Consider the following 27,454-nt stretch of genomic DNA (forward strand, 5'->3'; position numbering starts at 1 on the left):
ACTCAACCCAGATCCATATGCTTTGGAGCTCGGTCTCAACTCAGGGGTGGTGCTTCCAATTTTTTGAAGAAATGTAGGCCGAGCTGCTCCAGATATGCCCTACTTTTGTCCAAACTTATCCACAGGTGTTCTTGGTTAGGCGTTGGTAGCAGGGTTAAAAAAATGACTGATGAGATACACTGATCAGCCATAACATTAAAACCACCTCTGTGTTTCTACACTCACTGTCTATTTTATCAGCTCCACTTACCATATAGGAGCACTTTGTAGTTCTACAATTACTGACTGTAGTCCATCTGTTTCTCTACATACTTTTTTAGCCTGCTTTCACCCTGTTCTTCAATGGTCAGGACCACCACAAGATGCCTTAGTTTTAAGCAGTAATCTGACTGAATAACAAGGGAGCATCCAAAGCTTCCTTAGTGGTGAAAGCAATCCCGACATTCAGTGCAGCACGAATGGAGTATTGATTTTTAATTTGTATAAAGGTACACAGGTGGGACGGCACGGTGGCTCGGTGGGTAGCACTGTCGCCTCACAGCAAGAAGGTCCTGGGTTCGATCCCCAGGCGGGGCGGTCCGGGTCCTTTGTCTGTGTGGGTTCCCTCCGGGAGCACCGGTTTCCTCCCACAGTCCAAAGACATGCAGTCAGGTGAACTGGAGACACTGAATTGCCCTATAGGTGAATGTATGTGTGTGTGTGTCTGCCCTGCGATGGACTGGCGCCCTGTCCAGGGTGTTACTGTGTGCTTTTACTGTGTGCCCATTGAAAAGCTAAGATAGGCTCCAGCACCCCCCCGCGACCCTAATTGGATAAGCGGTTAAGAAAGTGAGTGAGTGAGGTACACAAGTGTCATTTATTGTGCAATTGAACCGTTTTTGGTACATGGAGGGAGATGTTAGCTGGCATGCTAGTGTGTTGTGCCACCTCATCCCATTGGTGTGAATGGCCTGAGGCTAACATTGTTAGATAAGTAAGCGAAAACTGCGGTTATTTTGTGTGTCTAAATAATCGGCCTTATAAGTTCGATGTCTTATTACAAGCCGCTCTACTTAGGCAGCTGACTAGGTAGGCAGTAGGACACAAGGCAGCTCACTAGGTTTTCAGACAGACCCTGTGTGCATTTGATCTGTGATTTGAAAGCTTTACAGGATGAAGGACATTACGATGCTCATTTAGAATAACGTCCAATGAGATTTAAATTCCAGCTCTGTCCGGGATTAAAAATACTTTAAAAAATTTCTGTTTTTTTAGTCTCGTGATTTGTCCCCCTTGCATTCGTTTGTTTACAGAAGTGAACAGTTTGTTTAAAATGTGGTATTTAAATCAATTCCGTTAAAAGGTCAGATCCCTCTACTGGTTGAATATCCTGTTCTGGTGCTTTAATCACAGTTATTATGCTCCATTCTGAAACCTTTCACCACCATAAAATAAATTGCTTATTTAATTTACTCTTGTAACTCTAGACTCTAGTTAATGAAACTGCCCTGACCTAAGGGAACTAAACTATGCAGTTGTTGATTAGTTTTTGCCCTGACCCTGGGAGTGCTCTGCTCCCAGCAATATAAGGCCAATTGAAACTGTAACAAAGGGAGTTGGATGAAAGCCAGCAAACACTAGCTGACTACAGATGAAAAGCTGTGATTAGTTGATGTGATAAGCGCTTGCGGAGGCTATTGTTTTTTTTCTCCTGACCAAGGTCATTTGGTCAAAAATGTCACATTGGGTATGGACATGGTATGTGGAGCAAACACACTCAGCGAAAACTTTATTATGAACACCTCTGGTACCTTTACAGTTACTGACTGTAGTCCAGATGTTGCTTGGTAAACTTTCTCACCCCGTTACCAGATGACGTTGGTGTGATGGATCATTCTCAGCACAGCAGAGATGCTAACATAGTAAAAACATAATATTGTGTGTGTTAGTAGTGTGTACTGCTATGAGTATCAGGTGCAGCAGTGTTGTTGGGATTTTTAAATACCTTAGTATCAATGCTGGCAGGACAATAGTGCTCCAACAAAAAAACAAAAAAAAGAAAGAAAATATATACACCCCTCACATTTCTGCAAATATTTCATTATATCTTTTCATGGGACAACACTATAGACATGAAACTTGGATATAACTTAGAGTAGTCAGTGTACAGCTTGTATAGCAGTGTGGATTTACTGTCTTCTGAATAACTCAACACACAGCCATTAATGTCTAAATAGCTGGCAACATAAGTGAGTACACCCCACAGTGAACATGTCCAAATTGTGCCCAAATGTGTCGTTGTCCCTCCCTGGTGTCATGTGTCAAGGTCCCAGGTGTAAATGGGGAGCAGGGCTGTTAAATTTGGTGTTTTGGGTACAATTCTCTCATACTGGCCACTGGATATTCAACATGGCACCTCATGGCAAAGAACTCTCTGAGGATGTGAGAAATAGAATTGTTGCTCTCCACAAAGATGGCCTGGGCTATAAGAAGATTGCTAACACCCTGAAACTGAGCTACAGCATGGTGGCCAAGGTCATACAGCGGTTTTCCAGGACAGGTTCCACTCGGAACAGGCTTCGCCAGGGTCGACCAAAGAAGTTGAGTCCACGTGTTCGGCGTCATATCCAGAGGTTGGCTTTAAAAAATAGACACATGAGTGCTGCCAGCATTGCTGCAGAGGTTGAAGACGTGGGAGGTCAGCCTGTCAGTGCTCAGACCATACGCCGCACACAGCATCAACTCGGTCTGCATGGTCGTCATCCCAGAAGGAAGCTGACGCACAAGAAAGCCAGCAAACAGTTTGCTGAAGACAAGCAGTCCAAGAACATGGATTACTGGAATGCCCTGTGGTCTGACGAGATTTTTAAATGCCTCAGTTTCAATGCTGGGAGGATAATATCACTCCAACCAAAAAAAATACCAAAAGCATCTCGTGATCAAAAAGTGTGGACTCTTAACTGTACAAGTCTTTAACTGTACACCTACAATCACTGCTGGCAGGGTATGCATTTCTAATAAAGAGGCCAACAACACTGCTGTACCTGCTACACTCATACCAGAGGAACACACCCTGCCATGTCATTACTATGTTAGTCTCTCGGTATGACGCTGGTGTGGTGGGTCATTCTCAGCACTGCAGTAATGCTAACATAGTAATAACATAATAGTGTGTGTTGTACTACTATGAGTATCAGGTGCAGCAGTGTTGTTGGGATTTTTAAATGCCTCCGTTTCAATGCTGGGAGGATAATACTGCTTTAACCAAAAATAAATAAATTGTATAATGTCCTGTGATCTGAAAGTGTCAGTGTACATCTACAATCACTGCTGGCAGGGTATGCATTTCTAATAAAGAGACCAACGACACTGCTGTACCTGCTACATTCATACCAGAAGACACACTACTGTGTCATTTCCATGTTAGTTGTTCGGTATGACGTTGGTGTGGTGGATTATTCTCTGCACTGCAGAGATGCTAACATAGTAACAACATTATAGTGTGTGTTGTACTACTATGGGTATCTAGTGCAGCAGCGTTGTTGGATGTCGAGTGATAGTATTTAAGTGAAGTATTTAACTGTTCACCTACAACCACTGCTGACAGGATATGTGTTTCTGATAAAGAGGCCAACAACACTGCTGTACCTGCTACACTCATACCAGAAGAACACACACTGCTGTGTCATTACCATGTTAGTTGCTGGGTAAACTTTCTCACCCCCATGACCAGATGACGTTGGTGTGGTGGATCATTCTCAGCACTGCAGTGTCATTAACATGATAATAACAACAATAGTGTGTGTTGTAGTATTATGAGTATCAGGTGCAGCAGTGTTGTTGGGATTTTTAAATGCCTCAGTGTCAATGCTGGGAGGACAATAGCACTCCAACCAAAAAAAGCCTCTGTACTTTAACTGTACACATACAACTACTGCTGACAGGATATGCATTTTTAATAAAGAGGCCAACAACACTGCTGCACCTGCTACACTCATACCAGTAGAACACACACAACTGTGTCATTTCCATGTTAATGCCATTGCAGTGATCAGTGGGGTCTTATGGGGCTCCCTTTTGCTTGAATAATCGGATATGGGGGTGAGAAAGTGTACAGAGCAACAGATGGGCTACAGTCAGTATTTGTATACCCACAACGTTCGGAACACACTACATTTACATTTACATTTTCTGCATTTAGCAGACGCTCTTATCCAGAGCGACTTACACGACAACCATACTTGCATTTGAGCTGGTAGCATGTAGCATTAGTCATCTGTAAATGCATACAAAATTCATATACAAAAAATAACACAAATGGTAACAGGCTATGTCTAAGATCAATGCTGGTAGTGTCGCTCTGTCACAACTCTTCAAACTGCAGTGTCACTATACATTTCAGCAGAGCTGAGGCATTTCCAAACTAATTTCCTTCCTAATTCAGTCATTGTCAGTTCCCACTCGGAGCCAGTCACCAATCTAGAAGGTTGAGGGTAAACACCTGCTTCCTCCTGCTTCCTGATAAACCGAACACTAACCTGAACTGTATAGACAGACCAAATGCGCCAGTCTCACATCCTTTCATTTTTTTGTCTTTTAGGACCCTGGCCCCATGCCACCATCACCCATCCTTGGACAGAAGCCACTGCAGTTACTGGAGGTAAAGGCCCGGGGTCGATTCGGCTGCGTGTGGAAGGCTCAGCTCCTCAGCGAACACGTGGCCGTCAAGATCTTTCCCATTCAGGTACGGAGGGAGTGAAGCTACCCGGCTAATCTGCCGAGCTCATTCTCCCCACTAGAAAGGTTCTATCCACATAAGGCAATTTGCCAGCTGTGAGTAGAAGAGCTTCTGCATGACATCAGCTGTGTCAGAAATCCACTACAAACTCAATTCAGAGATGAATGTGTGGGGTAAAGTTCTGATTGAATCATCGGAGTGTGTAACAGAGTACGCTGGGAGCAGCAGGTCTTTGTGTACGGCTTGAAATACAGTGTATCACAAAAGTGAGTACACCCCTCACATTTCTGCAAATATTTTATTATATCTTTTCATGGGACAACACTATAGACATGAAACTTGGATATAACTTAGAGTAGTCAGTGTACAACTTGTATAGCAGTGTAGATTTACTGTCTTCTGAAAATAACTCAACACACAGCCATTAATGTCTAAAGGGCTGGCAACATAAGTGAGTACACCCCACAGTGAACATGGCCAAATTGTGCCCAAAGTGTCAATATTTTGTGTGACTACCATTATTATCCAGCACTACCTTAACCCTCCTGGGCATGGAATTCACCAGAGCTGCACAGGTTGCTACTGGAATCCTCTTCCACTCCTCCATGATGACATCACGGAGCTGGTGGATGTTAGACACCTTGAACTCCTCCACCTTCCACTTGAGGATGCGCCACAGGTGCTCAATTGGGTTTAGTCCATCACCTTTACCTTCAGCTTCCTCAGCAAGGCAGTTGTCATCTTGGAGGTGTGTTTGGGGTCGTTATCTTGTTGGAAAACTGCCATGAGGCCCAGTTTTCGAAGGGAGGGGATCATGCTCTGTTTCAGAATGTCACAGTACATGTTGAAATTCATGTTTCCCTCAATGAACTGCAGCTCCCCAGTGCCAGCAACACTCATGCAGCCCAAGACCATGATGCTACCACCACCATGCTTGACTGTAGGCAAGATACAGTTGTCTTGGTACTTCTCACCAGGGCGCCGCCACACATGCTGGACACCATCTGAGCCAAACAAGTTTATCTTGGTCTCGTCAGACCACAGGGCATTCCAGTAATCCATGTTCTTGGACTGCTTGTTTTCAGCAAACTGTTTGCGGGCTTTCTTGTGCGTCAGCGTCCTTATGGGATGACGACCATGCAGACCGAGTTGATGCAGTGTGCGGCGTATGGTCTGAGCACTGACAGGCTGACCTCCCACGTCTTCAACCTCTGCAGCAATGCTGGCAGCACTCATGTGTCTATTTTTTAAAGCCAACCTCTGGATATGACGCCGAACACGTGGACTCAACTTCTTTGGTCGACCCTGGCGAAGCCTGTTCCGAGTGGAACCTGTCCTGGAAAACCGCTGTATGACCTTGGCCACCATGCTGTAGCTCAGTTTCAGGGTGTTAGCAATCTTCTTATAGCCCAGGCCATCTTTGTGGAGAGCAACAATTCTATTTCTCACATCCTCAGAGAGTTCTTTGCCATGAGGTGCCATGTTGAATATCCAGTGGCCAGTATGAGAGAATTGTACCCAAAACACCAAATTTAACAGCCCTGCTCCCCATTTACACCTGGGACCTTGACACATGACACCAGGGAGGGACAACGACACATTTGGGCACAATTTGGACATGTTCACTGTGGGGTGTACTCACTTATGTTGCCAGCTATTTAGACATTAATGGCTGTGTGTTGAGTTATTTTCAGAAGACAGTAAATCTACACTGCTATACAAGTTGTACACTGACTACTCTAAGTTATATCCAAGTTTCATGTCTATAGTGTTGTCCCATGAAAAGATATAATGAAATATTTGCAAAAATGTGAGGGGTGTACTCACTTTTGTGATACACTGTATGTATGCTGTTTCCAAACAGATTTTCATAGATCACTATTAGTTAATTTCTACTCAATGTTTAATGTTTACATTTTGAATGAAGAATCAAATCAAGTGTATTTGGCACATACAGGTCATACATGCTATAACTAGCAGTGAAATGCTTTTTTTAACTGCCTGGTTACATTTTGTTCTAAAATACAACAAAAGGAAAAAATGCAGTTTAAGGTGCAATATACAGGGGTTTGACAAAATAACTGAAACACCTGGTTTTAGACCACAATAATTTATTAGTATGGTGTAGGGCCTCCTTTTGCGGCCAATACAGTGTCAATTCATCTTGGAAATGACATATACAAGTCCTGCACAGTGGTCAGAGGGATTTTAAGCCATTCTTCTTGCAGGATAGTGGCCAGGTCACTACGTGATGCTGGTGGAGGAAAACGTTTCCTGACTCGCTTCTCCAAAACACCCCAAAGTGGCTCAATAATATTTAGATCTGGTGACTGTGCTGGCCATGGGAGATGTTCAACTTCACTTTCATGTTCATCAAACCAATCTTTCACCAGTCTTGCTGTGTGTATTGGTGCATTGTCATCCTGATACACGGCACCGCCATTGGATGCACATGGTCCTCCAGAATGGTTCGGTAGTCCTTGGCAGTGACGCACCCATCTAGCACAAGTATTGGGCCAAGGGAATGCCATGATATGGCAGCCCAAACCATCACTGATCCACCCCCATGCTTCACTCTGGGCATGCAACAGTCTGGGTGGTACGATTCTTTGGGGCTTCTCCACACCGTAACTCTCCCGGATGTGGGGAAAACAGTAAAGGTGGACTCATCAGAGAACAATACATGTTTCACATTGTCCACAGCCCAAGATTTGCGCTCCTTGCACCATTGAAACCGACGTTTGGCATTGGCACGAGTGACCAAAGGTTTGGCTATAGCAGCCCGGCCGTGTATATTGACCCTGTGGAGCTCCCGACGGACAGTTCTGGTGGAAACAGGAGAGTCGAGGTGCACATTTAATTCTGCCATGATTTGGGCAGCCGTGGTTTTATGTTTTTTGGATACAATCCGGGTTAGCACCCGAACATCCCTTTCAGACAGCTTCCTCTTGCGTCCACAGTTAATCCTGTTGGATGTGGTTTGTCCTTCTTGGTGGTATGCTGACATTACCCTGGATACCGTGGCTCTTGATACATCACAAAGACTTGCTGTCTTGGTCACAGATGCGCCAGCAAGACGTGCACCAACAATTTGTCCTCTTTTGAACTCTGGTATGTCACCCATAATGTTGTGTGCATTGCAATATTTTACCCTGCTAATTGAACCTTCACACTCTGCTCTTACTGGTGCAATGTGCAATTAATGAAGATTGGCCACCAGACTGGTCCAATTTAGCCATGAAACCTCCCACACTAAAATTACAGGTGTTTCAGTTTCATTGTCCAACCCCTGTATGTATATACACTGATCAGCCATAACAGTAAAACCACCTCCTTGTTTCTACACTCACTGTCCATTTTATCAGCTCCACTTACCATATAGAAGTTCTACAATTACTGACTGTAGTCAATCTGTTTTTCTACATACCTTTTTTAGCCTGCTTTCACCCTGTTCTTCAGTGGTCAGGACCCTCACAGGACCACTACAGAGCTGGTATTATTCAGGTGGTGAATCGTTCTCAGCACTGCAGTGACACTGACATGGTGGTGGTGTGTTAGTGTGTGTTGTGCTGATATGAGTGGATCAGACACAGCAGCGCTGCTGGAGTTTTTAAATACCGTGTCCACTCACTGTCCACTCTATTAGACACTCCTACCTAGTTGGTCCACCTTGTAGATGTAAAGTCAGAGACGATCGCTCATCTATTGCTGCTGTTTGAGTTGGTCATCTTCTAGACCTTCATCAGTGGTCACAGGATGCTGCCCACGGGGCGATGTTGGCTGGATGTTTTTGGTTGGTGGACTGTTCTCAGTTCAGCAGTGACAGTGAGGTGTTTAAAAACTCCAGCAGCGCTGCTGTGTCATTGCAGTGCTGAGAATGATCCACCACCCAAATAATACCTACTCTGTGGTGGTTCTGTGGAGGTCCTGAAGAACAGGGTGAAAGCAGGCTAATCAAGTATGTAGAGAAATAGATGAAGTACAGTCAGTAATTGTACTAACTACAAAGTGCTTCTATATGGTAAGTGGAGCTGATAAAATGGACAGTGAATGTAGAAACAAGGAGGTGGTTTTAATGTTATGGCTGATCAGTGTATATACAGTATATATATATATATATATATTAGGGCTGTCGAAGTTAACGCGATAATAACGCATTAACGCAATCTCAATTTAACGCGATTAAAAAAAATAGTGCCATTAACGCAAATGACATTACGAGATTTTTTCACTTCTAAAACTAAAGCGATTCATTTTTCACCCAAGGGAGACAGATTGAATTATTCTCACTGACCACGCTCACACGCACGTTTAATGTTATTTAGTTCCGTTTGAGAAAAAAAACCCTTTAAAATAGAGCTAACAGTGAAGATAACCGGTTACAAAAGCAGCGACCGCTGTGTTTGTGTTCAATACTCTGTTCACAGTGTCGATACAAGTGATTCAGGAGTCGACTCATTGTAAGCGCAGCGTAAATTTCTTTTCTCAGTCAATTATCAGTGTTTACTGTTATAATGAATGATGCGGTTGTAAATAAACACCAACTACTACAGAACATTCTGTGTGACTCGCTTACATTATAAAGCTCAGGCTTAATTATACTGGTTATTACCACAGAGCGGGAGTCGACTCAGAGTCGTTTACGATTTACCGAGGTGAACCACGAACGTGCTGATAGAATCGGCTCAGATGGGATCGGACTGTATTATCTTTTTAAAGTAAATATTTCAATCAGCAGAATCGCATCGCATGTATGATGTGCACAACGTTAATTACGTGCGTTTATTAATGAACATTAATTACATTAGCTTATCAGAAGCTTTCTCAATGATGTCTGTGCGGTGTTTTTTTTTTTTTTACAATTAGTGATGGCAACCCAAGCAACTGTTCCACTGCACTATTTTACACTAAAAACTACACTATTCCATAATGCTCCAGATTGCATCATTCTAAATAGGTATCGGTATCGGCGAGTACAAAAATACATGTACTTGTACTCGTACTCGGTTGGGAAAAAATGGTATCGATGCATCCCTAGTCAAAACACACTCACTTCGTGTAGAAACGTCCATCAAACCATCGTCACGATACAACCACAGAAAAGTCTGTTACAATAACCGCGCATCTGACATATATACGAAGTCAAGGGTCTCTGCTGGATAGTATTACTGCCTAGTATGTGAGTGAATAAAACTCCCTTACAGTTTTCTCTTGTCCCAGCAGTTTTTTACAGAAGTACATTTAGCATAAAATATGTTCACCATTTTAATTGTAACATTTCACTTAAAAATCCTTGTTTTCTATAACATTTACACAGATTTTTTTTTAATGCGATTAATCGCGATTAACTATGTAAAATTCTGAGATTAATCGCGATTAAAAATTTTAATCGTTTGACAGCCCTAATATATATATATATATATATATATATATATATATATATATATATATATATATATATATATATATGCAATATGAGGTGCAATATAAGCCTATAAAGTGAATACAGTGTGTGTAAAGTGTGCGTAAAGTGGAAACCATTACTAATAAGCCCCATTACTATTACTAATATGCCCTATTCAGATTGGATTTGTTCATCGGGGGACGTTTGTAATACAATTCTCTTTGATGATGAAATACAAAACATCTCTGGGCGGTGATAAAATGACCACAGAAGGAGCAAGCTTCTGTAGGTTGTTTTTTACCCACCTAGCTGTTTGCATCACACGTGACTATATCATCACGCTTTGTACACAACGTTAGCAGCATCCAGCATCAATGAAACAATTTTTCTTATTTGCGAGAATAAACACTTGAGGCTTTGTAGTCTTTGTAGTGGTGGAGGTCACGAGCAATAAATATGAATATTTATTATGCATTTGGTTTTGGTATTTAAGGCCTGACCTACCTATGAGGCCTACTGGTTTCATCTAATGTATTGTTATTGTTGTTATTGTTGTTATTTTTCCATAGGATAAGCAGTCTTGGCAGAACGAGTATGAGATCTACAACCTGCCTGGCATGAGACATGAAAACATTCTCCACTTCATCGGTGCTGAGAAAAGAGGAGCTAACCTGGACATCGACCTGTGGCTTATCACGGAGTACCATGAAAAGGTAACATCTATACTAGGTGGAATTTTAGATACAATTCTAGCCTGCTGCTTTTAAGGTCCAGAGTTCGAAGCTCGGCTGTGCGGTCGGGCATCTACTTGGACTGGATTGGCTACGTCTGGGGGAAGAGGGGTGGATGGCCGAACAGACTAGTTATTGGGAGGTGCACTTGTCTGTGCGAGGGTCATGGAAAATATGAAAAACCTTGAACCGTTCAAGACCCGGCTGTCCGTCCAAATTAGGCATGCAGGCAAAAGGCCTTGATCAGGGAGGTCAGAAAAATCCTAATGGTCCAGTAGTCCCATGTAGAGATGGGGGAACATTTTTGTTCCTCCTACAATGTGCATACAACCTTAGACTGAGGCGACAGTTCACTTTTCACTTATCAATAACCCGAATCATACAGAAAAAACAACACTGCACTAGCTTCTGGGCAAGTCTCTGATTGACCTTGAGTAGCCCAGCTCAAGTCCAGAGTTAAAGCCCATAAAACATCTAAGGAAAGACCTGAAGATGTCAGTTCACAGATATACACACACATTTATGTGTGTGTGTAGTCATTTTGTAAACTAGATTTTCAGTTCTATAGAGATTTTTAGGATTTACTGGCAACCATAAACTAATAATAATAATCTAACAATCGATATTAGAATTTACAGCAGAGCTGCTACTGTGGAAATTAGATCCAGGCCCTAGAGAAGGCTGTTGTGTTTCTGTTTTTGTAATAAATACTGAAACAATGGACTCGATAAATATATCTGTGCACATTATTTTCACCCTGGGAGCACTAGAAATGAAAAACACTGCATTTGCCACACAGCTCTTGTGAGAAGGTTTGGGATACTTTAACCCATGCTTATTAATCAAAGGTATTAATCATTTCTCTGCTATTATATTCAAATGAATAAACAAATACAATAGCAAGCATTTAAAATAAGTATAAAAACGTCAAAAATACATAAATCTGGCATGTTGTCAGAGATATTGTTGTGGAAAACCATTGTCAACGGTGAAATAAAAATGAAGGATGGGTGAGTGACTGTGGGTGACACTGCAGCATGACTGACAACACTGAGCAGCACTGGAACTGGAAGTGGGGAATTGAACTTGACTAGATTGACTAGATCGGGAGAATTGAAGGGGGTAAATTCAGACATATACACCGATCAGCCATAACATTAAAACCACCTCCTTGTTTCTACACTCATTGTCCATTTTATCAGCTCCACTTACCATATAGAAGCACTTTGTAGTTCTACAATTACTGACTGTAGTCCAGCTGTTTCTCTGCATACTTTGTAAGCCCCCTTTCATGCTGTTCTTCAATGGTCAAGACCCCCACTGGACCACCACAGAGCAGGTATTATTTGGGTGGTGTTGTGCTGGTATGAGTGGATCAGACACAGCAGTGCTGCTGGAGTTTTTAAATACTGTGTCCACTCACTGTCCACTCTATTAGACACTCCTACCTAGTTGGTCCACCTTGTAGATGTAAAGTCAGAGACGATCGCTCATCTATTGCTGCTGTTTGAGTTGGTCATCTTCTAGACCATCATCAGTGGTCACAGGACGCTGCCCACGGGGCGCTGTTGGCTGGATATTTTTGGTTGGTGGACTATTCTCAGTCCAGCTGGGACAGCGAGGTGTTTAAAAAGTCCAGCAGTGCTGCTGTGTCTGATCCACTCATACCAGCACAACACACCACCACCATGTCAGTGTCACTGCAGTGCTGAGAATGATCCACCACCCAAATAATACCTGCTCTGTAGTGGTCCTGTGGGGGTCCTGAAGATTGAAGAAGAGCATGAAAGGGGGATAACAAAGCATGTAGAGAAACAGATGGACTACAGTCAGTAATTGTAGAACTACAAAGTGCTTCTGTATCGTAAGTGGAGCTGATAAAATGGACAGTGAGTGTAGAAACAAGGAGGTGGTTTTACTGTTATGGCTGATCAGTGTGTATATATATAGCATGGATAATGAAAGTACGTTTTAACGAGCGTGTTGTTTGTAATTAGAGAATGATTAATGGCTGTAATTACAGTGTGTGCAACAACACACTTTCCTCCACATGTAACTGAACAGACCAAATAGAAGTCACCCTTAGGGTGCATTCACATGAGAAGCAGCAAAACCATGAGTCTTCAAATCACCGCTTGGCTCAGTGCTCGGCTTACTTGAGCAATGCGATAAAACATCATCAAAGTGCAAATATTAGACGAATCTGCATTTGTGTTAAATAACAGTCAAATCCACTCTGTAAGCGTCCATATGTATGTGTGTTTAGCTGGATTTGCCTCACTGTTTCACTTTTAAACTTGTGTTATAGCTCAGGGTGCTGAGAAATTGTAAGAATCAGCTTTTCCGAGAGCTTAAAATGCTTTTTGTTAATAAAACCTTAATGTGACTTAATAGGAACACTAAACTTCTTTCAATTATTACTGATTATAAGTTCTCTCCACTAATGAAATTCCTCGGTCGTTGTTCTGGTACAATAAGTCACGTTAAGCTTTGTTCACGTTAAGAATCGTTCGTACTGACTGCGTAGCTTTTACCGCGTCCTATCAAACACTTTGTCTCATTAGAGGCGCTTTGAAAAGGTCAGCGGGAAACCGGGTCAAAGTTCGATCAGGCGGACCCAACGTGTCAAAAGTGTGTGGTGTGCACCGCTCATGGAAGCGCAGTGGCAAGCCAAGCAGCAACGCCTCACGTCATAGGAAACGACGGCACAGCCAGCGCAAAAGCGGTTTTGCAGCTTCTCATTTGAATGCACCCTTACAGTTAAATCCGAACTATCTGCTTTTTTTAAATACAGCTGTTTTTAAATCATTTTATGATTAACAAGTAGCACATCTGGCATTCCTTAATCAGTTCCTAGCATTGCTTTTAATCGATTGGATGCTTTTTGAAGCGCATCCTACCAAAAGTTTGCTCACTGTCTCTTCTCTCTACAGGGATCACTGACAGATTATCTGAAGGCCAACGTGGTAACATGGAACGAGCTTTGCCACATCACCCAGACTATGGCACGAGGCCTGGCATACCTCCATGCCGATGTTCCTGGCCTCAGGGACGGTCACAAGCCTGCCATCGCCCACAGGTCAGCCTCTCTGAAACATATATGTGTAATTAAATTTGCATGATACTGAATCGTGGGTTATTTTAAATCATGCATGGTAAGATAGGTTAAGCTAAGCCAAGCCTACTGAAAATGATTAGATTAAATTTGGATAAAAAATTAATCGAGTAGTTCCGCCTTAGTGCTGTACTATTCCATCTGTTTGTTTCTCTTTTGGTTTAAATTAAGCCTGTGGTTAAATTACATTTCTTTTTTTGGTGCGTGTGTGTGTGTGTGTGTGTTGCAGGGACATCAAAAGTAAGAACATGCTGTTAAAAACTAATCTGACAACCTGCATTGCTGATTTTGGCCTGGCCTTGAGGTTCGAGGCTGGCAAATCTGCCGGGGACACGCATGGACAAGTGAGTGCTGATAGCAGGAAGAGACACAGCTGTTTGGCTCGCGTGAGCTCCTCAGAAAATCCCTAAGTGTTGAAAATTAGTCTCGCCTTGATAACCTTTTTTTGTCACTAATGTGCACTCAATACCTACGCTTTAAACACATCTGATCATTTCGAGCCTTTTGTACTTTTCAGATCCAATCTGATCCGGCAGTGGGGTGTCTACACGGACACGATTGGCTATGTCTGGGGGAGGAGGTGGCTGAACTGCCTAGCCATTGGAAGAGGGGCACTTGTCAGTGCGCTCTTAGTGCTGGTCCCAAGCCCAGAATAAATTAAAAGGGTTGCGTCAGGAAGCGCATCTAGCGTAAAAACTGTGCCAAATCAGGTATTCCGACCAGAATGATCCACTGTGGTGAGCCCTTAATACGAGAGCAGCCAAAAGAAAACAGAAAAAAATTGAAATACTGTTTAGATCCAAATTACCCATTAGACATTTTACTATAGTCCCTTTCAGACATTCACTGTTAACTAGATATTTACCTTATTTTTTGTGCGGCACGGTGGCTAAGTGGTTAGCACTGTCACCTCACAGCAAGAAGGTCCTGGGTTCGATCCCCAGGTGGAGCCATCCGGGTCCTTTCTGTGTGGAGTTTGCATGTTCTTCCCGTGTCTGTGTGTGTTTCCTCCGGGTGCTCCGGTTTTCTCCCACAGTCCAAAGACATGCAAGTGAGGTGAATTGGAGACACTAAATTGTCCATGACTGTGTTCAATATAACCTCGTGAACTGATGAACCTTGTGTAATGAGTAACTACCGTTCCTGTCATGAATGTAACCAAAGTGTAAAACATGACGTTAAATTCCTAATAAACAAACAAACCTTTTTTTTTTACTAGCTAAGAATTAGTAGAATTAGTAGTCAAAATAAAGTGATGACTTTATTGGCGCCACCTAGCAGACAAATTGGTTACTCATCTGCTAGGTGGGAATGACCGGACTAGGGGGGTGGGGTCTTTGATGCTGTGTAAGGACCCTGGTTAGCAGCCTGAGGTGCCTGTAAAGAAGTGGAGGAATGTGGAAATCAGTGTGTGACTCTCCATGTAAGAGACTGGCCTCATGCATGAATCCATCAAAGTACGGGAGAATGATAAGGGGTTGATTTGTCAGGCAAATATAACCTTCTCGGTTGAGATTGGGATCCCTGGTAGTGAAAGACTAATTGGCTATGCTAAACAATTGGGAGAAATAGGGAGAAAATGTATAAATAAACATGTCTTACTCATCCAAAAATTTACTTTTAGTCAAGGGAGTTAAAACCATTAACACGCTGAAGCAGCTATAAAAGGATAAAAGCATAAAAATGGACTAAAACAGAAAAATCATCTGCAAATTAAAGTGATTCAGAAATGAAGAGCTTTAGGCTATTCAGTATGATGAAATCTCTGATGAAATTAATAGTATTGATCTGTGATGTCATTTCTGAACATAATACAGAATGCAGGATTCATTAATGTTACCGTTGATAGAAATTATAATTATATGAGGACCTTTAATATTTTTAATACATATTTAATTTAATATTTAATACAGAATATGCACATTTATCTTAAAACTGCCTAAATAAGTAACTCCTGATATGCATAAAAATTGAACTAATGTTGGAACACACTCTTCATGTGGCATAATGCAGCACGTATAAACTCCTCTAATGAAGCGAGTACACCCATGTCTTGCTCACCCTTTATTCTCTTCAACAATTGTTTACCTGTTTATTTTAAATGAGTTGAATGTATATGGTATTGAATTTGTTGGGCTTGATGGCTGAGGCCCAGCGATAAATTGGGATCCTGTCCAAGGTGTGTTACTGCTTTGCACCCTGTTATTTACCATGAGTCTGACCAGGATAAAGTGGTAATAAATCTGTTAAAAATTTAACATAGTACAACGAAATTATATTAATAAAGGCATAAATGAAATCCACATCCAAGTCATTTCTAGTGCAAGATTGTAAACCCATGAACTTTGTAAAAAGGTTCTGGTATTACACCCTGGGTGCTTTGAGACGATGTAAACAGCTGAAAGTTGTTTAAAAAAAGTTGTTTAAAAAAACGTAACCCTGGAGGATGGTTAATGTTCAGAAGTAAGAACATTTGTGTCTTATATCAAACCATTAGCAGGTATATGTTTGTAAGCCTGCTATAAAATGAGATTGTATTGCATTTTGAATTGCATTTCAGTACCTGAGCACCCTGCCTGGATCTTTTCTGTTGCTGTAAGAACCTGACTCAGCTCACAAAGTGCTAGATAATTACTGAAAAGTTGGATCAGGTGTAATGAAGCAGATAAAATGCAGCTGTGAGTCAGAACAATAGTACAGGCTAATGTCCTTGTGATGTGTTTTTAGGTGGGAACGAGGCGCTACATGGCTCCCGAGGTGCTGGAAGGAGCCATCAATTTCCAGCGAGATGCTTTCCTCAGGATAGACATGTATGCCGTAGGACTTGTGCTGTGGGAACTTGCGTCCCGCTGCACAGCTGCAGACGGTAGGAATGGAATCCTGTGGTGGCCAATTTTACACTGTAAACACTGAAGCTTAGAAAGAGAAATGCTGTTCATTTTTATCATACAGAATTACTGGTAGCTTATTAAGGGATTTCTGTTGTGTGGTGAAGGTGTACACTATATGGCCAAAAGTATTTGGACACCTGACCATAAGCTTGTTGGACATCCCATTTCAAAAACAAATGTAAAATAGAGTGACTTATATGTAAACCTTTCAGCTATAACAACAGCCACTCTTCTGAGAAGGCATCTCACAAGACTTTGAAGTATGCCTGTGGGAATTTGTGCCTATTCAGTCAAACAAGCATTTGAAAAGCTGGGTACTGATGTTGGTCAAGGCAGCCTCAATTGATGTTCTATTTCATTGAGGAGGTCAAGACAGTGTTTCTTTAAACCAATATTTTCTTCTTGTTTTGGACCCTGCTCAACTAGTATTGTTAGTGGTATTAATAGTGGTATGCTAGTATTATTAGTGGTATTAACATGAATCAGTAGTACTGTAGTATTGTTTGACCTGAAGACTTCAACAGCAATAAATTAAAATAATGAAATGCTCATCACTAAACCCCACCAAGCTTTAATCACCTCAGTGTACAACTGGTATTGTCTTGGTCATATGTGCCAACTATGTGATTGTTCCCCTCTCAGGCCCAGTGGATGAGTACATGCTGCCGTTTGAGGAAGAGGTGGGCCAACACCCTACACTGGAGGACATGCAGGAGGTGGTGGTGCATAAAAAGCTAAGACCTACGCTGCGCGAGTGCTGGCACAAACATTCGGTATGTTCTCCGAAAAGTGAGCATGAAGAGGGTGATCAAGGCTGGTGCAGGGGAACACTGTTTCCCCGCTTAAACTTAGAAACACACTTAGAATTACATACTTCAAATACTCCAGAAAAGTTGGGACAGAGGCAAAGTTGTTCCACAATAAGCAGTTGAATTGGTAACAGGTAAGGGGATCATGATTGGGTATAAAAGGAGGATTAACCAAAGGATCAGTCTTTACAAGCAGTGATGGATCGTGGCTCACCACTGTGTGCCAAACTTCAGAAAAGAATTACCAGTTAGTTCAAAAAGAATATTTCTTAATGCAGGATTGCAAATAATTTAGTCCTTCACAATCTACTGTCCATAATACTGTAAAAAGAATGAGGGAATCTGGAGAGATCTCAGTCTGTGTAGGGCAAAACAGGAAACCTTTGAGCTCTCGGATGGCATTGCATGAGAAACCATCATGCTACAGTGATAAATAGCCACATAGGCTCAAAGTACTTTAGAAAAACATTGTCATTTAACACAGTTTGCCACTACATTAAGAAATGCAACCTGAAACTCTGTGACACAAACAATAAACCATTAAAACTGTCATTAATAGTAAAGGTGATGAAACACAGGGGTAAACACGTCTCTGTCCCAACTTTTTTGGAGTGTGTTGCAGGCATCACATTCTAAATGTGTTTATAGTTAAAAAATACAATGAAGTTAATCAGTAAAACATTGAAAATCTTTTATTTATACTGTTATCAGTTAAATAAAGATTCAAGAGATTTTACAACTCATAGATTATTCTTTTAATTGCAATTTACAAAACGTCCCAACTTTTCTGGAAATAGGGTTTGTAAATAAATATAAACACTTAAGAATTTGATGCCTATCATCACCCAACATTTAACAGACCTGTTGAGCCTCACTTGCACAAGTTACAAAATAGGATCTGCCATGCACATTATTGGGGCAGGTCCTAATGTTCTGGGTCATTTATAGGAGAGGTGATGGAACACGGGTAAACACAATGAAGTGAATTAGTAAAACATTGGAAATCTTTTATTTATAACCCTAGATTATTCTTTTAATTGCAATTTAAAAAACGTCCCAACTTTTCTGGAAATGGGTTTTTTAAATAAATATAAACACTTACGAATTTGATGCCCAGCATCAGCCCAACCCTCACATGCACAAGTGTTACAACAAGTGTTACAAAATAGGAACTGTCATGTGTATTATTGGGGGCGGACCAGAAGTTTTGGCTCATCTGTGTACAATTACTGAACAAATCAGGAGCTTGTGTTGCCCACTGTCCACTTCTTTTCTTCCGGCCTTCTTCCTCACTGTCGTACCATGTCTCCCGCAGGGTCTGAGCATGCTTTGCGAGACCATCGAGGAGTGCTGGGATCACGAGGCGGAGGCTCGTCTATCAGCAGGCTGCGTGGAGGAGCGCGTGCTTCAGGTGCAGCGCCTCACCAGCGTCTCGGCTCCCGACGACATCGTCACCGTGGTCACCATGGTCACCAACGTAGACTTTCCACCCAAAGAGTCTAGCCTATGACCGGGGGAGAACGCCGTGTGACATTACGCGGACGGGAGGCCACTTAGCCTCTAGCTGGAATCTGTCCGGTGATCGGTCAGTGCATCCAGTCAGTCGTGTTTAGCAATGCTGGATTTAGATTCATTGTGCTGGTTTTATCGACACTACACGGGAGCGTAGACCGGACGTCCCACGCCAGGACCTCGGGCGACACTTTCGGATCATCGCAAATGAAGCCGTTTCAGTTCTTTCTTTCCATCTGAACGATAGAGAACTTTTTTTTTTTTTGGTAAATAAGAGAAAAAAAGCAGACTGCTTTTGTTTCCGTGTATAGAAAAGAGCCGCCATGCTTTCGTTCACCGTGTTGCAATGCGAATACAAAACAGCTTCTGAATGTCTGGTGTGTCACAGCTGAATATTCAACCCAGAGGGTGAGAAAACTTTCAGTCGGAGCTTTTATATCTCCAATTTTTTCCTCCCAGCGTTTCTGTCAAACGACTACGAACCTCTTTCGACAAGGTATACCTCAGTTTCTCATCCTAATAACGAGTTTGTTTTGTAACACTATGAAAAGAAAGAGAAAAAACGAACGATACGAACCTTTGTGTTGACCTACGCTGGGCACAGGAGCTTTTTAATACGGGGGGAAAAAAAACCGTTTTTAATCACTATATGCCAAGAAAATATGGCCATTCATAAACCAGTGTTTTTTCCGCCTTCGTTCTATTAGCTAAAATCGTTTCTGTGATGCCCTGCTGTTTAAAATGTGATGGTTTTCTGAACATTGTGACAAACTGATTGTAAAGCATTTTTAGACCTTTATCAAGACCTGTTGAGAAGAAAATCCCTGCAATATATGAATTCTGTGAAAATATGAAAGCACTTAGCAGTATAGGTTTTGCAGTGTCCTCAGAGCAATTGACATATGTGCATGCCTTGTATTTCTTTTCTCTTGTGCGTAAAAACTTGAGCAGTCATCAAAACCTATGCTTTATTTTTTATTCATTGTTTTTTTAACTACAATTCTCCATTTTCACAGAATTTTATTCCACCAGAACTGTATCCCTGTCTGCTTCTTTACAAGCTAATAATTCTGAACCAAGAAAGAGAGAAAAAAAAAACGTCAACTTAGCAACTACACACTTTTCAGACAGTTAAACAATCTCATGTCTCAGGAAGCCCTTCTATTTTGAGATTTTTCTCTTCTGGTGCCATTCTGGTCATCCATGATGTATTGTTTATGCAAGAGGCCTTCATAACACGTACTTATTCTGTTCTATGACGAGCTGGACCCCCCTTATTTTCCAGAACTTTGTAGCATGGTGCATTCCTTATAGCACCAGGCTAACAGATGCCATATGGAGGGCTGTACAAGGATGACGATGGAGTGTACAAGCAGGCGCAGAAGTATTATCTTAATATTCTGTTGTTTAAAGAAATGTGGCCATTCATTTATTCATTAACCAGTGACTCATCCTATTTACGGTGTCTCTACTGCTTCTCTCCAGCTAAACAGATTCAGGGTTCTTGATCATTTTTTTAATTACTCGTCCATCCTGGAGAGTTCAGGTCCACGTGACTGTATGCAAGCGAACGATATTTGACGTGTGCTGCTCCTATCGTCTGACCTATCTGACAAGGTGCCAACTTTGCAGTGCAACAGTGCACAAACTTCCTCAGAGATTATCTGCCCTGGCAAGGCGCTCGTTCTACCTTTACAACTGTTAACGGCGAGTAAAAGCTGGTCGGGACCAGCAAGCAGGATCTCATTTGCACCATGCAGCAATCTCCTTGCTAAGTATTCCTTTTAAAACCTAAACACCGGGTGAATTTCTTTACTCAGTTTACTCACTCATGTGTGGTCTTCAGGTGATACTCTGGTTTATAAAGACAGACTGACCTCCATTGTTCTGTAGCATCGGTCCATGTGCATCCTCGTAGCTGTTCAAAAGATTCGTCTGATTAGTGGGTGTGTCTGAAATAGAACAGGGAGAAAGGTATCGGGTCATGTTTCAATCCTACGTTTACATTAAATGTGCTCTGTTAATGTGACTCCTTCTGGCAGCAAAAACTCTTAGTTTGACCAGGATGTGCCATCATTTTGTGCACGCGAAGACAGTGGTCCCCAACCACAGGGCCGCACAGAAAGAATAAATATTTAGAGATCGCTGCAAGGGCGGCACGGTGGCTGGGTGGGTAGCACTGTCGCCTCACAGCAAGAAGGTCCTGGGTTTGATCCCCGGGCGGGGCGGTCCGGGTTCTTTCTGTGCGGAGTTCTGAGCTCCGGTTTCCTCCCACAGTCCAAAAACATGCAGTCAGGTTAATTGGAGACACTGAATTGCCCTATAGGACAATGGCTGTGTGTGTGTGTATGTGTAGGTGTGTCTGCCCTGCGATGGACTGGCGCCCCGTCCAGGGTGTTACCATCGAAAAGTTGGGATAGGCTCCATCACCCAAACCCTCATTCCCCCCACCCACCCCCACGACCCTAATTGGATAAGCGGTTAAGACAGTGAGTGAGAGTGAGTGAGAGAGTGATCGCTACATGAGCATTAAATTTCCAAAACTCTTCAGGTGTTATTGTCTCCAATCACCACTAGGTGGGAGCAGCGTCTTGTTACATGAAAAAGCTCAGGATTCACACTGATTTTCCATTCTATAGTTATTCTATTTTAAATCCTCCTGCCCCCCCCCCAAAGTCCGTGAAATTATATCTTATATGAAACCGGTTTGTGCTGCAAAAAAGGTTGGGGACTAGATATTAAGGGGACTAGCTATTAAGGGGACTAGACAGAGCATCACAGGAGAGCAAAACAAAACCTTGAATATTAATTATCATGTAAGTCATTGTGATTATGGATTTTACTGCCTTTAAGGCCACTGACTGGTCTAACAGCAGGCTGCCAGCAGACTCACGCATGTCAGAAGCCCTCCACAGACAGCGTACGTTGGGAAATTTGATGAATCCAAATTAAGGACAACACAACAGCAGACTGTCATTAGCTGATGGTTAACCGAGACCCAAAAAGCTAATAGCATCCCATTAAATTATAAAACACATCACTGAGTTTCACATCAACATGTCTTTATATTTTATTAAATGAAAAACAGAGCAGAGTAACGTAGTAATTCGGCGGTAATGTAGAACAGTAAGAGGAGCATAATCAGTGTAAACTCGTGTGTAGAGATCTGTACCTCTGCTCTCAATTCACATGAAGGATCAGCTGTTAAAAATGTGATTAAATTAAAGTGGTTAAATATTATCAAGTCAGTTATAACAAACCTGGTGTTTGCAGAATGGTGGAAGCTGATATTAAGGGGATTATGCCATGACTGTGACAGGCCGTAAAACCTTCATAACCTTTAGAGAGATTCCTGATCTGGTTCCACAATGTACAATCAGTTTCAAATTTACATATTTTCTGATCTGATCGTATTTTGTTGTGACCACAGGTGATTCTGGCTGACGATTCAAATAAACCATGAGATCATGAGAACATATGAGCCAAAATATCATCTTACCTGTAATGCCAAACTGTTTACTGTGAGGATCAGTGTCGGCTCAGATGTCAGAGTCTGTCCACATTCAAATTTCACATAATTTTAAAAGTGAGTTTTAGTCATCAGATATACACTGATCAGCCTTAACATTAAAACCAGCTCCATTTACCATATAGACGCACTTTGAAGTTCTACAATTACTGACTGTATTTCATATGTTTCTCTGCATGCTTTGTTAGCCCCTTTTCATGCTGTTTTTCAATGGTCAGGACCCTCCCAGGACCACCACAGAGCAGGTATTATTTAGGTGGTGGATCATTCTCAGCACTGCAGTGACACTGACATGGTGGTGGTGTGTTAGTGTGTGTTGTGCTGTTATGAGTGGATCAGACACAGCAGCGCTGCTGGAGTTTTTAAATACCGTGTCCACTCACTGTCCACTCTATTAGACACTTCTACCTTGTTGGTCCACCTTGTAGATGTAAAGTCAGAGACGATCGCTCATCTATTGCTGCTGTTTGAGTTGGTCATTTTCTAGACCTTCATCAGTGGTCACAGGAGCTGCCCACTGCCCATGGGGCGCTGTTGGCTGGATATATTTTTGGTTGGTGGACTATTCTCAGTCCAGCAGTGACAGCGAGGTGTTTAAAAACTCGAGCAGCACTGCTGTGTCTGATCCACTCATACCAGCACAACACACACTAACACACCACCACCATGTCAGTGTCACTGCAGTGCTGAGAATGATCCACCACCCAAATAATACCTGCTCTGTAGTGGTCCTGTGGGGGTCCTGACCATTGAAGAACGGCATGAAAGGGGGCTACAGTCAGTAATTGTAGAACTACAAAGTGCTTCTATATGGTAAGTGGAGCTGATAAAATGGACAGTTATGGTTGATCAGTGTATGCTGTAAATGTGCTGAATAATCAGTGTTAATTACAATGATTATTTAATACATTTACATATTGGAACTGATGCTAAAAAGCGGCCATAAATATTACTTTTCATTACAAAATACTTACATTAATGATGTTAATTAATGACTATGTGAAATGCTGGTTAAATAATATCCAATTTCTAATTCTCTAGTGCATCAACACACAAAATAACAATCCAAATCTTCTCAGATTTCGGTATTAAAAGTCCTTTAGTTGCAAAATGCGAATATACACCAATGGTAGTGTGCTAATTTTGGCTTATTAGTTTGTAAGGTAGTATGTGGTTTGGGATGCAGCAATTATGGAGTAACCTACAGATGGAAAATCAGAACAACTCCAAAAGTAAAGACTTACCAGCAAAGCTGATTAAAAGTCAATAACTTCAAATGCCACTGCTAAACAAAGATAAGATAATATAATAGCTAACCATAAGTACCAAAATATCCGTAATTGTGGAGCTGAATGAAAAAATGAGCCTTATTTCATTATAAATGATCATTTTAAATTCATAATAGTTATAAGCTTAGAAATCTCATAAGCTCCTTTGAATAGGAAATCATTCACATGATATCAAATGTTATTATATTTACATTTCATTTTCATCAACCACTTTATCCTATACAGAGTCACGGCAGCTCAGCTCCACCAGGAAACACTGGGCAAAATGTCAAGTGGTGGGATAGTGTATTAGACCACTGCGCTACTATACAATATTACAAATGCAAATAATTGACCCATGTGTGTTTAGTTTAATAGAACAATTTTTTATAAAATAGCTTCTTGTTTAGTAAAGTGGTTGAACTAGGAGTTACTCAAATGTACTTGTAGATGTAAAGTCAGAGACGATCGCTCATCTATTGCTGCTGTTTGAGTTGGTCATCTTCTAGACCTTCATCAGTGGTCACAGGACGCTCCCCAGGGGGCGCTGTTGGCTGGATTTATTTTTGGTTGGTGGACTATTCTCAGTCCAGCAGTGACAGTCAGGTGTTTAAAAACTCCATCAGCATTGCTGTGTCTTATCCACTCATACCAGCACAACACACACTAACACACCACCACCATGTCAGTGTCACTGCAGTGCTGAGAATGACCCACCACCCAAATAATACCTGCTATATAATATTACTAAATGCAAATAATTGACGCATTTTAGACTTTCAAATCAAAGTGTATGCATGTGTGTTTAGTTTAATAGAACACATTTTTATAAAATAGCTTCTTGTTCAGTGAAGTGGTTGAATTAGGAGTTACTCAAATGTACTTTACTGAAAAGTAAACAGTTTTACTAGAGGATGCCCTCAAATGGAAAAATCAGATTACTGACTCGCTTTTCATTTAATCAGATTACTAAAGCGCATATAAAACCAGTAATCAAATTATTATTGATCTCATGTGATTCTTGTGTGCATGTAAATGCACTCAAAGTTGCACCTAAAACAAGAAAACTAAGATGAACCCAAATGCGGTCTGTAGGCCAACTACGGCTCAGAGCGCATGGAATCCTATGCAAAATAAATAAATCAACTAGTATTTTAATATATAAATGCATTTGTGTATCCTGTAAGGCTGTGTTTTGGCCACAGCAGATACAAAGGCTGAGAACCAATTTCATATAATATGTATTTATGTATGTATGAGGGTTCTTCAAAAAGTTTCCGCACTTTTTTAAACCCTATTTACTAAGAATTTCAAAAACAAATGATATCACTTTTCTACATGGTCACCTCCTTTCGCGATGCATTTTTCCCAGCGTCGTACCATTTTAATGCCATCAGCAAAAAATGTTTGAGCTTGAGCGTGTAGCCACTGATGCACTGCTGCTTTTACATCATCATATGAAAATCTTCTTCCCCTTAAAGCTTCTTTGAGTGGTCCAAAAAGGTGGAAATCAGGTGGCGCTAAATCCGGACTATAAGTTCTCTCTCAGTCTCTCAGACACGACCGATTACTACTCCTCCCACCCTCACCGCTTCCAACGAAAATATAAAAGTGCGGAAACTTTTTGAAGATCCCTCGTATGTTGTTGTATGTTGGCCGGTTACCAATGTGTTGCATCAGTTTAAAGTGACATTATTCAAGTAAAAAAGCATGCCTAATTTGGCTAATGAGCTTTGTTCTTAATTCCCAGTCTGTGTTTAATTCCTCGCATCCTTAGAAAGAGGGGTATATCTTAAAAATGCTGCTCATTAGGGGTTCCAACTCTTCGCTGCATTTCAGACACACCCAGGATCTTCAGTGTTACTGTTTGAATCCGGAGGCCATTACCTACAGTTCCGCCTGTATCTACAGTTGTTTTCAGAAATCGCAGTATAGATCCTGTTTCAGATGCTTTGGGAATGTCTGCGCTAGATTATTCTCAGGCTTTAAACACTAAAATAATACTGAGAGTCACTGAATGCATTTTGAAATCATGTTTAACCTTTCTTATGCGATCTCCAATAAGCTGAACCTGCAGCACTGCCCTCGTCAATGGATTGAAAGTGCACAGTGTGTAAATATGAATACTGTTTTAGATTGTAAAATAGCATGAGGTTGTTTTTATGGTCTCAAATTAAAAAAGAAAAAAGAAAAAAAAAACTATTAATATTTGCGGCAAATGTATATTTTATTGTTTATTTTTTTGTATATCTGTATTGTAGGTTGTTTTATTAATTTATGTCACGGCCCAAACAGGTTCTTTTCATTCTGAATAAACGAGGAGAGGTTTTGCTCTATTTGAGAAACTGGTCTGATGAAACACTATAGAAAGAAATAGCAGGTCTTGCTGCTGCTCTCTCGGCGTTATCACGTTGTAGCACGACAGAAATCATGGTGCAAGCGCTGTCTGTGTCTCTGTTTTATTCTTTCTGGCAAAGACACGCGCTTTGTGATTTTGGTGATTATATTTGCTTTTTGCAATGCCACTGATCATCACTGTACCAAAACTGGCTATCTTTGGTGCAAGCGACTGTATTATCCAATCCCGGACACGCTATCTGAGAAAAGTATTTAACAATCATATTCAGGGCCTGGTTGGAAATCGTTGTTACATATTGTACAGATGATAATTTTATGCTACTCTTCCCTACGAATAAAGTATAGTGACTGCTCTGATTGACTGTCCTTTTTGTGTTGTTCTGATGAAGCGTTTTGTGCACTTAGCGTGTAAGGGTACACATCACATACCCCTGTTTAAGTTGTGTCCTCCTGTTTTGTATGTTAATGCATTGCACAGCGTGTGGCCAGAAGTATTCGCTCGTCTGCCTTCACACGCATATGAACTTGAGTGACGTCCCATTCATAATCCATAGGGTTTAATATGATGTCGGCCCACCCTTTGCAGCTATAACAGCTTCAACTCTACTGGGAAGGCTTTCCACAAGGTTTAGGGGTGTGTTTATGGGACACTGATGTTGGACGAGAAGGCCTGGCTCGCTGTCTCCGCTCTAATTCATCCCAAAGGTGTTCTATCGGGTTGAGGTCAGGACTCAATGTGCAGGCCAGTCAAGTTCTTCCACACCAAACTTGCTCGTCCATGTCTTCATGGACCTTACTTTGTGCACTGGTGCGCGGTCATGTTGGAACAGGAAGGGGCCATCCCCAAACTGTTCCCACAAAGTTGGAAGCGTGAAATTGTACAAAATCTCTTGGTATGCTGAAGCATTAAGAGTTCCTCTCACTGGAACTAAGGGGCCGAGCCCCCCCCCCACCAAACTTTACACTTGGCACAACGCAGTCAGACAAGTACCGTTCACCTGGCAACCGCCAAACCCAGACTCGTCCATCGGATTGCCAGACGGAGAAGCGTGATTCGTCACTCCAGAGAACACGTCTCCACTGCTCTAGAGTCCAGTGGCGACGTGCTTTACACCACCGC

The 27,454-nt window shown here is 41.7% G+C and overlaps 1 protein-coding gene and 1 long non-coding RNA gene across 2 annotated transcripts in view; one reads left to right on the plus strand and one right to left on the minus strand.

The window, feature by feature from the left end:
• The window catches only part of acvr2aa (activin A receptor type 2Aa), a 102,561-nt gene extending 82,423 nt beyond the window's left edge, over positions 1-20,138 (plus strand). Inside the window, exons 5-11 of the mRNA XM_063005617.1 lie at positions 4,580-4,723; positions 10,691-10,834; positions 13,786-13,931; positions 14,197-14,311; positions 16,695-16,833; positions 17,501-17,631; positions 18,983-20,138. Coding sequence (XP_062861687.1) covers positions 4,580-4,723; positions 10,691-10,834; positions 13,786-13,931; positions 14,197-14,311; positions 16,695-16,833; positions 17,501-17,631; positions 18,983-19,177 — 1,014 coding nt within the window. The 3' untranslated portion in view covers positions 19,178-20,138. The remainder of the gene's footprint in view (positions 1-4,579; positions 4,724-10,690; positions 10,835-13,785; positions 13,932-14,196; positions 14,312-16,694; positions 16,834-17,500; positions 17,632-18,982) is intronic.
• LOC134323987 (uncharacterized) overlaps positions 1-27,454 on the minus strand; it is a 73,342-nt gene that overhangs the window by 13,088 nt on the left and 32,800 nt on the right. Inside the window, exon 2 of the long non-coding RNA XR_010014135.1 lies at positions 21,057-21,131. This is a non-coding gene — a long non-coding RNA (uncharacterized LOC134323987). The remainder of the gene's footprint in view (positions 1-21,056; positions 21,132-27,454) is intronic.

The sequence above is a fragment of the Trichomycterus rosablanca genome, chromosome 12 (genome assembly GCF_030014385.1).
Source record: "Trichomycterus rosablanca isolate fTriRos1 chromosome 12, fTriRos1.hap1, whole genome shotgun sequence".
Lineage (NCBI taxonomy): Eukaryota > Metazoa > Chordata > Actinopteri > Siluriformes > Trichomycteridae > Trichomycterus > Trichomycterus rosablanca.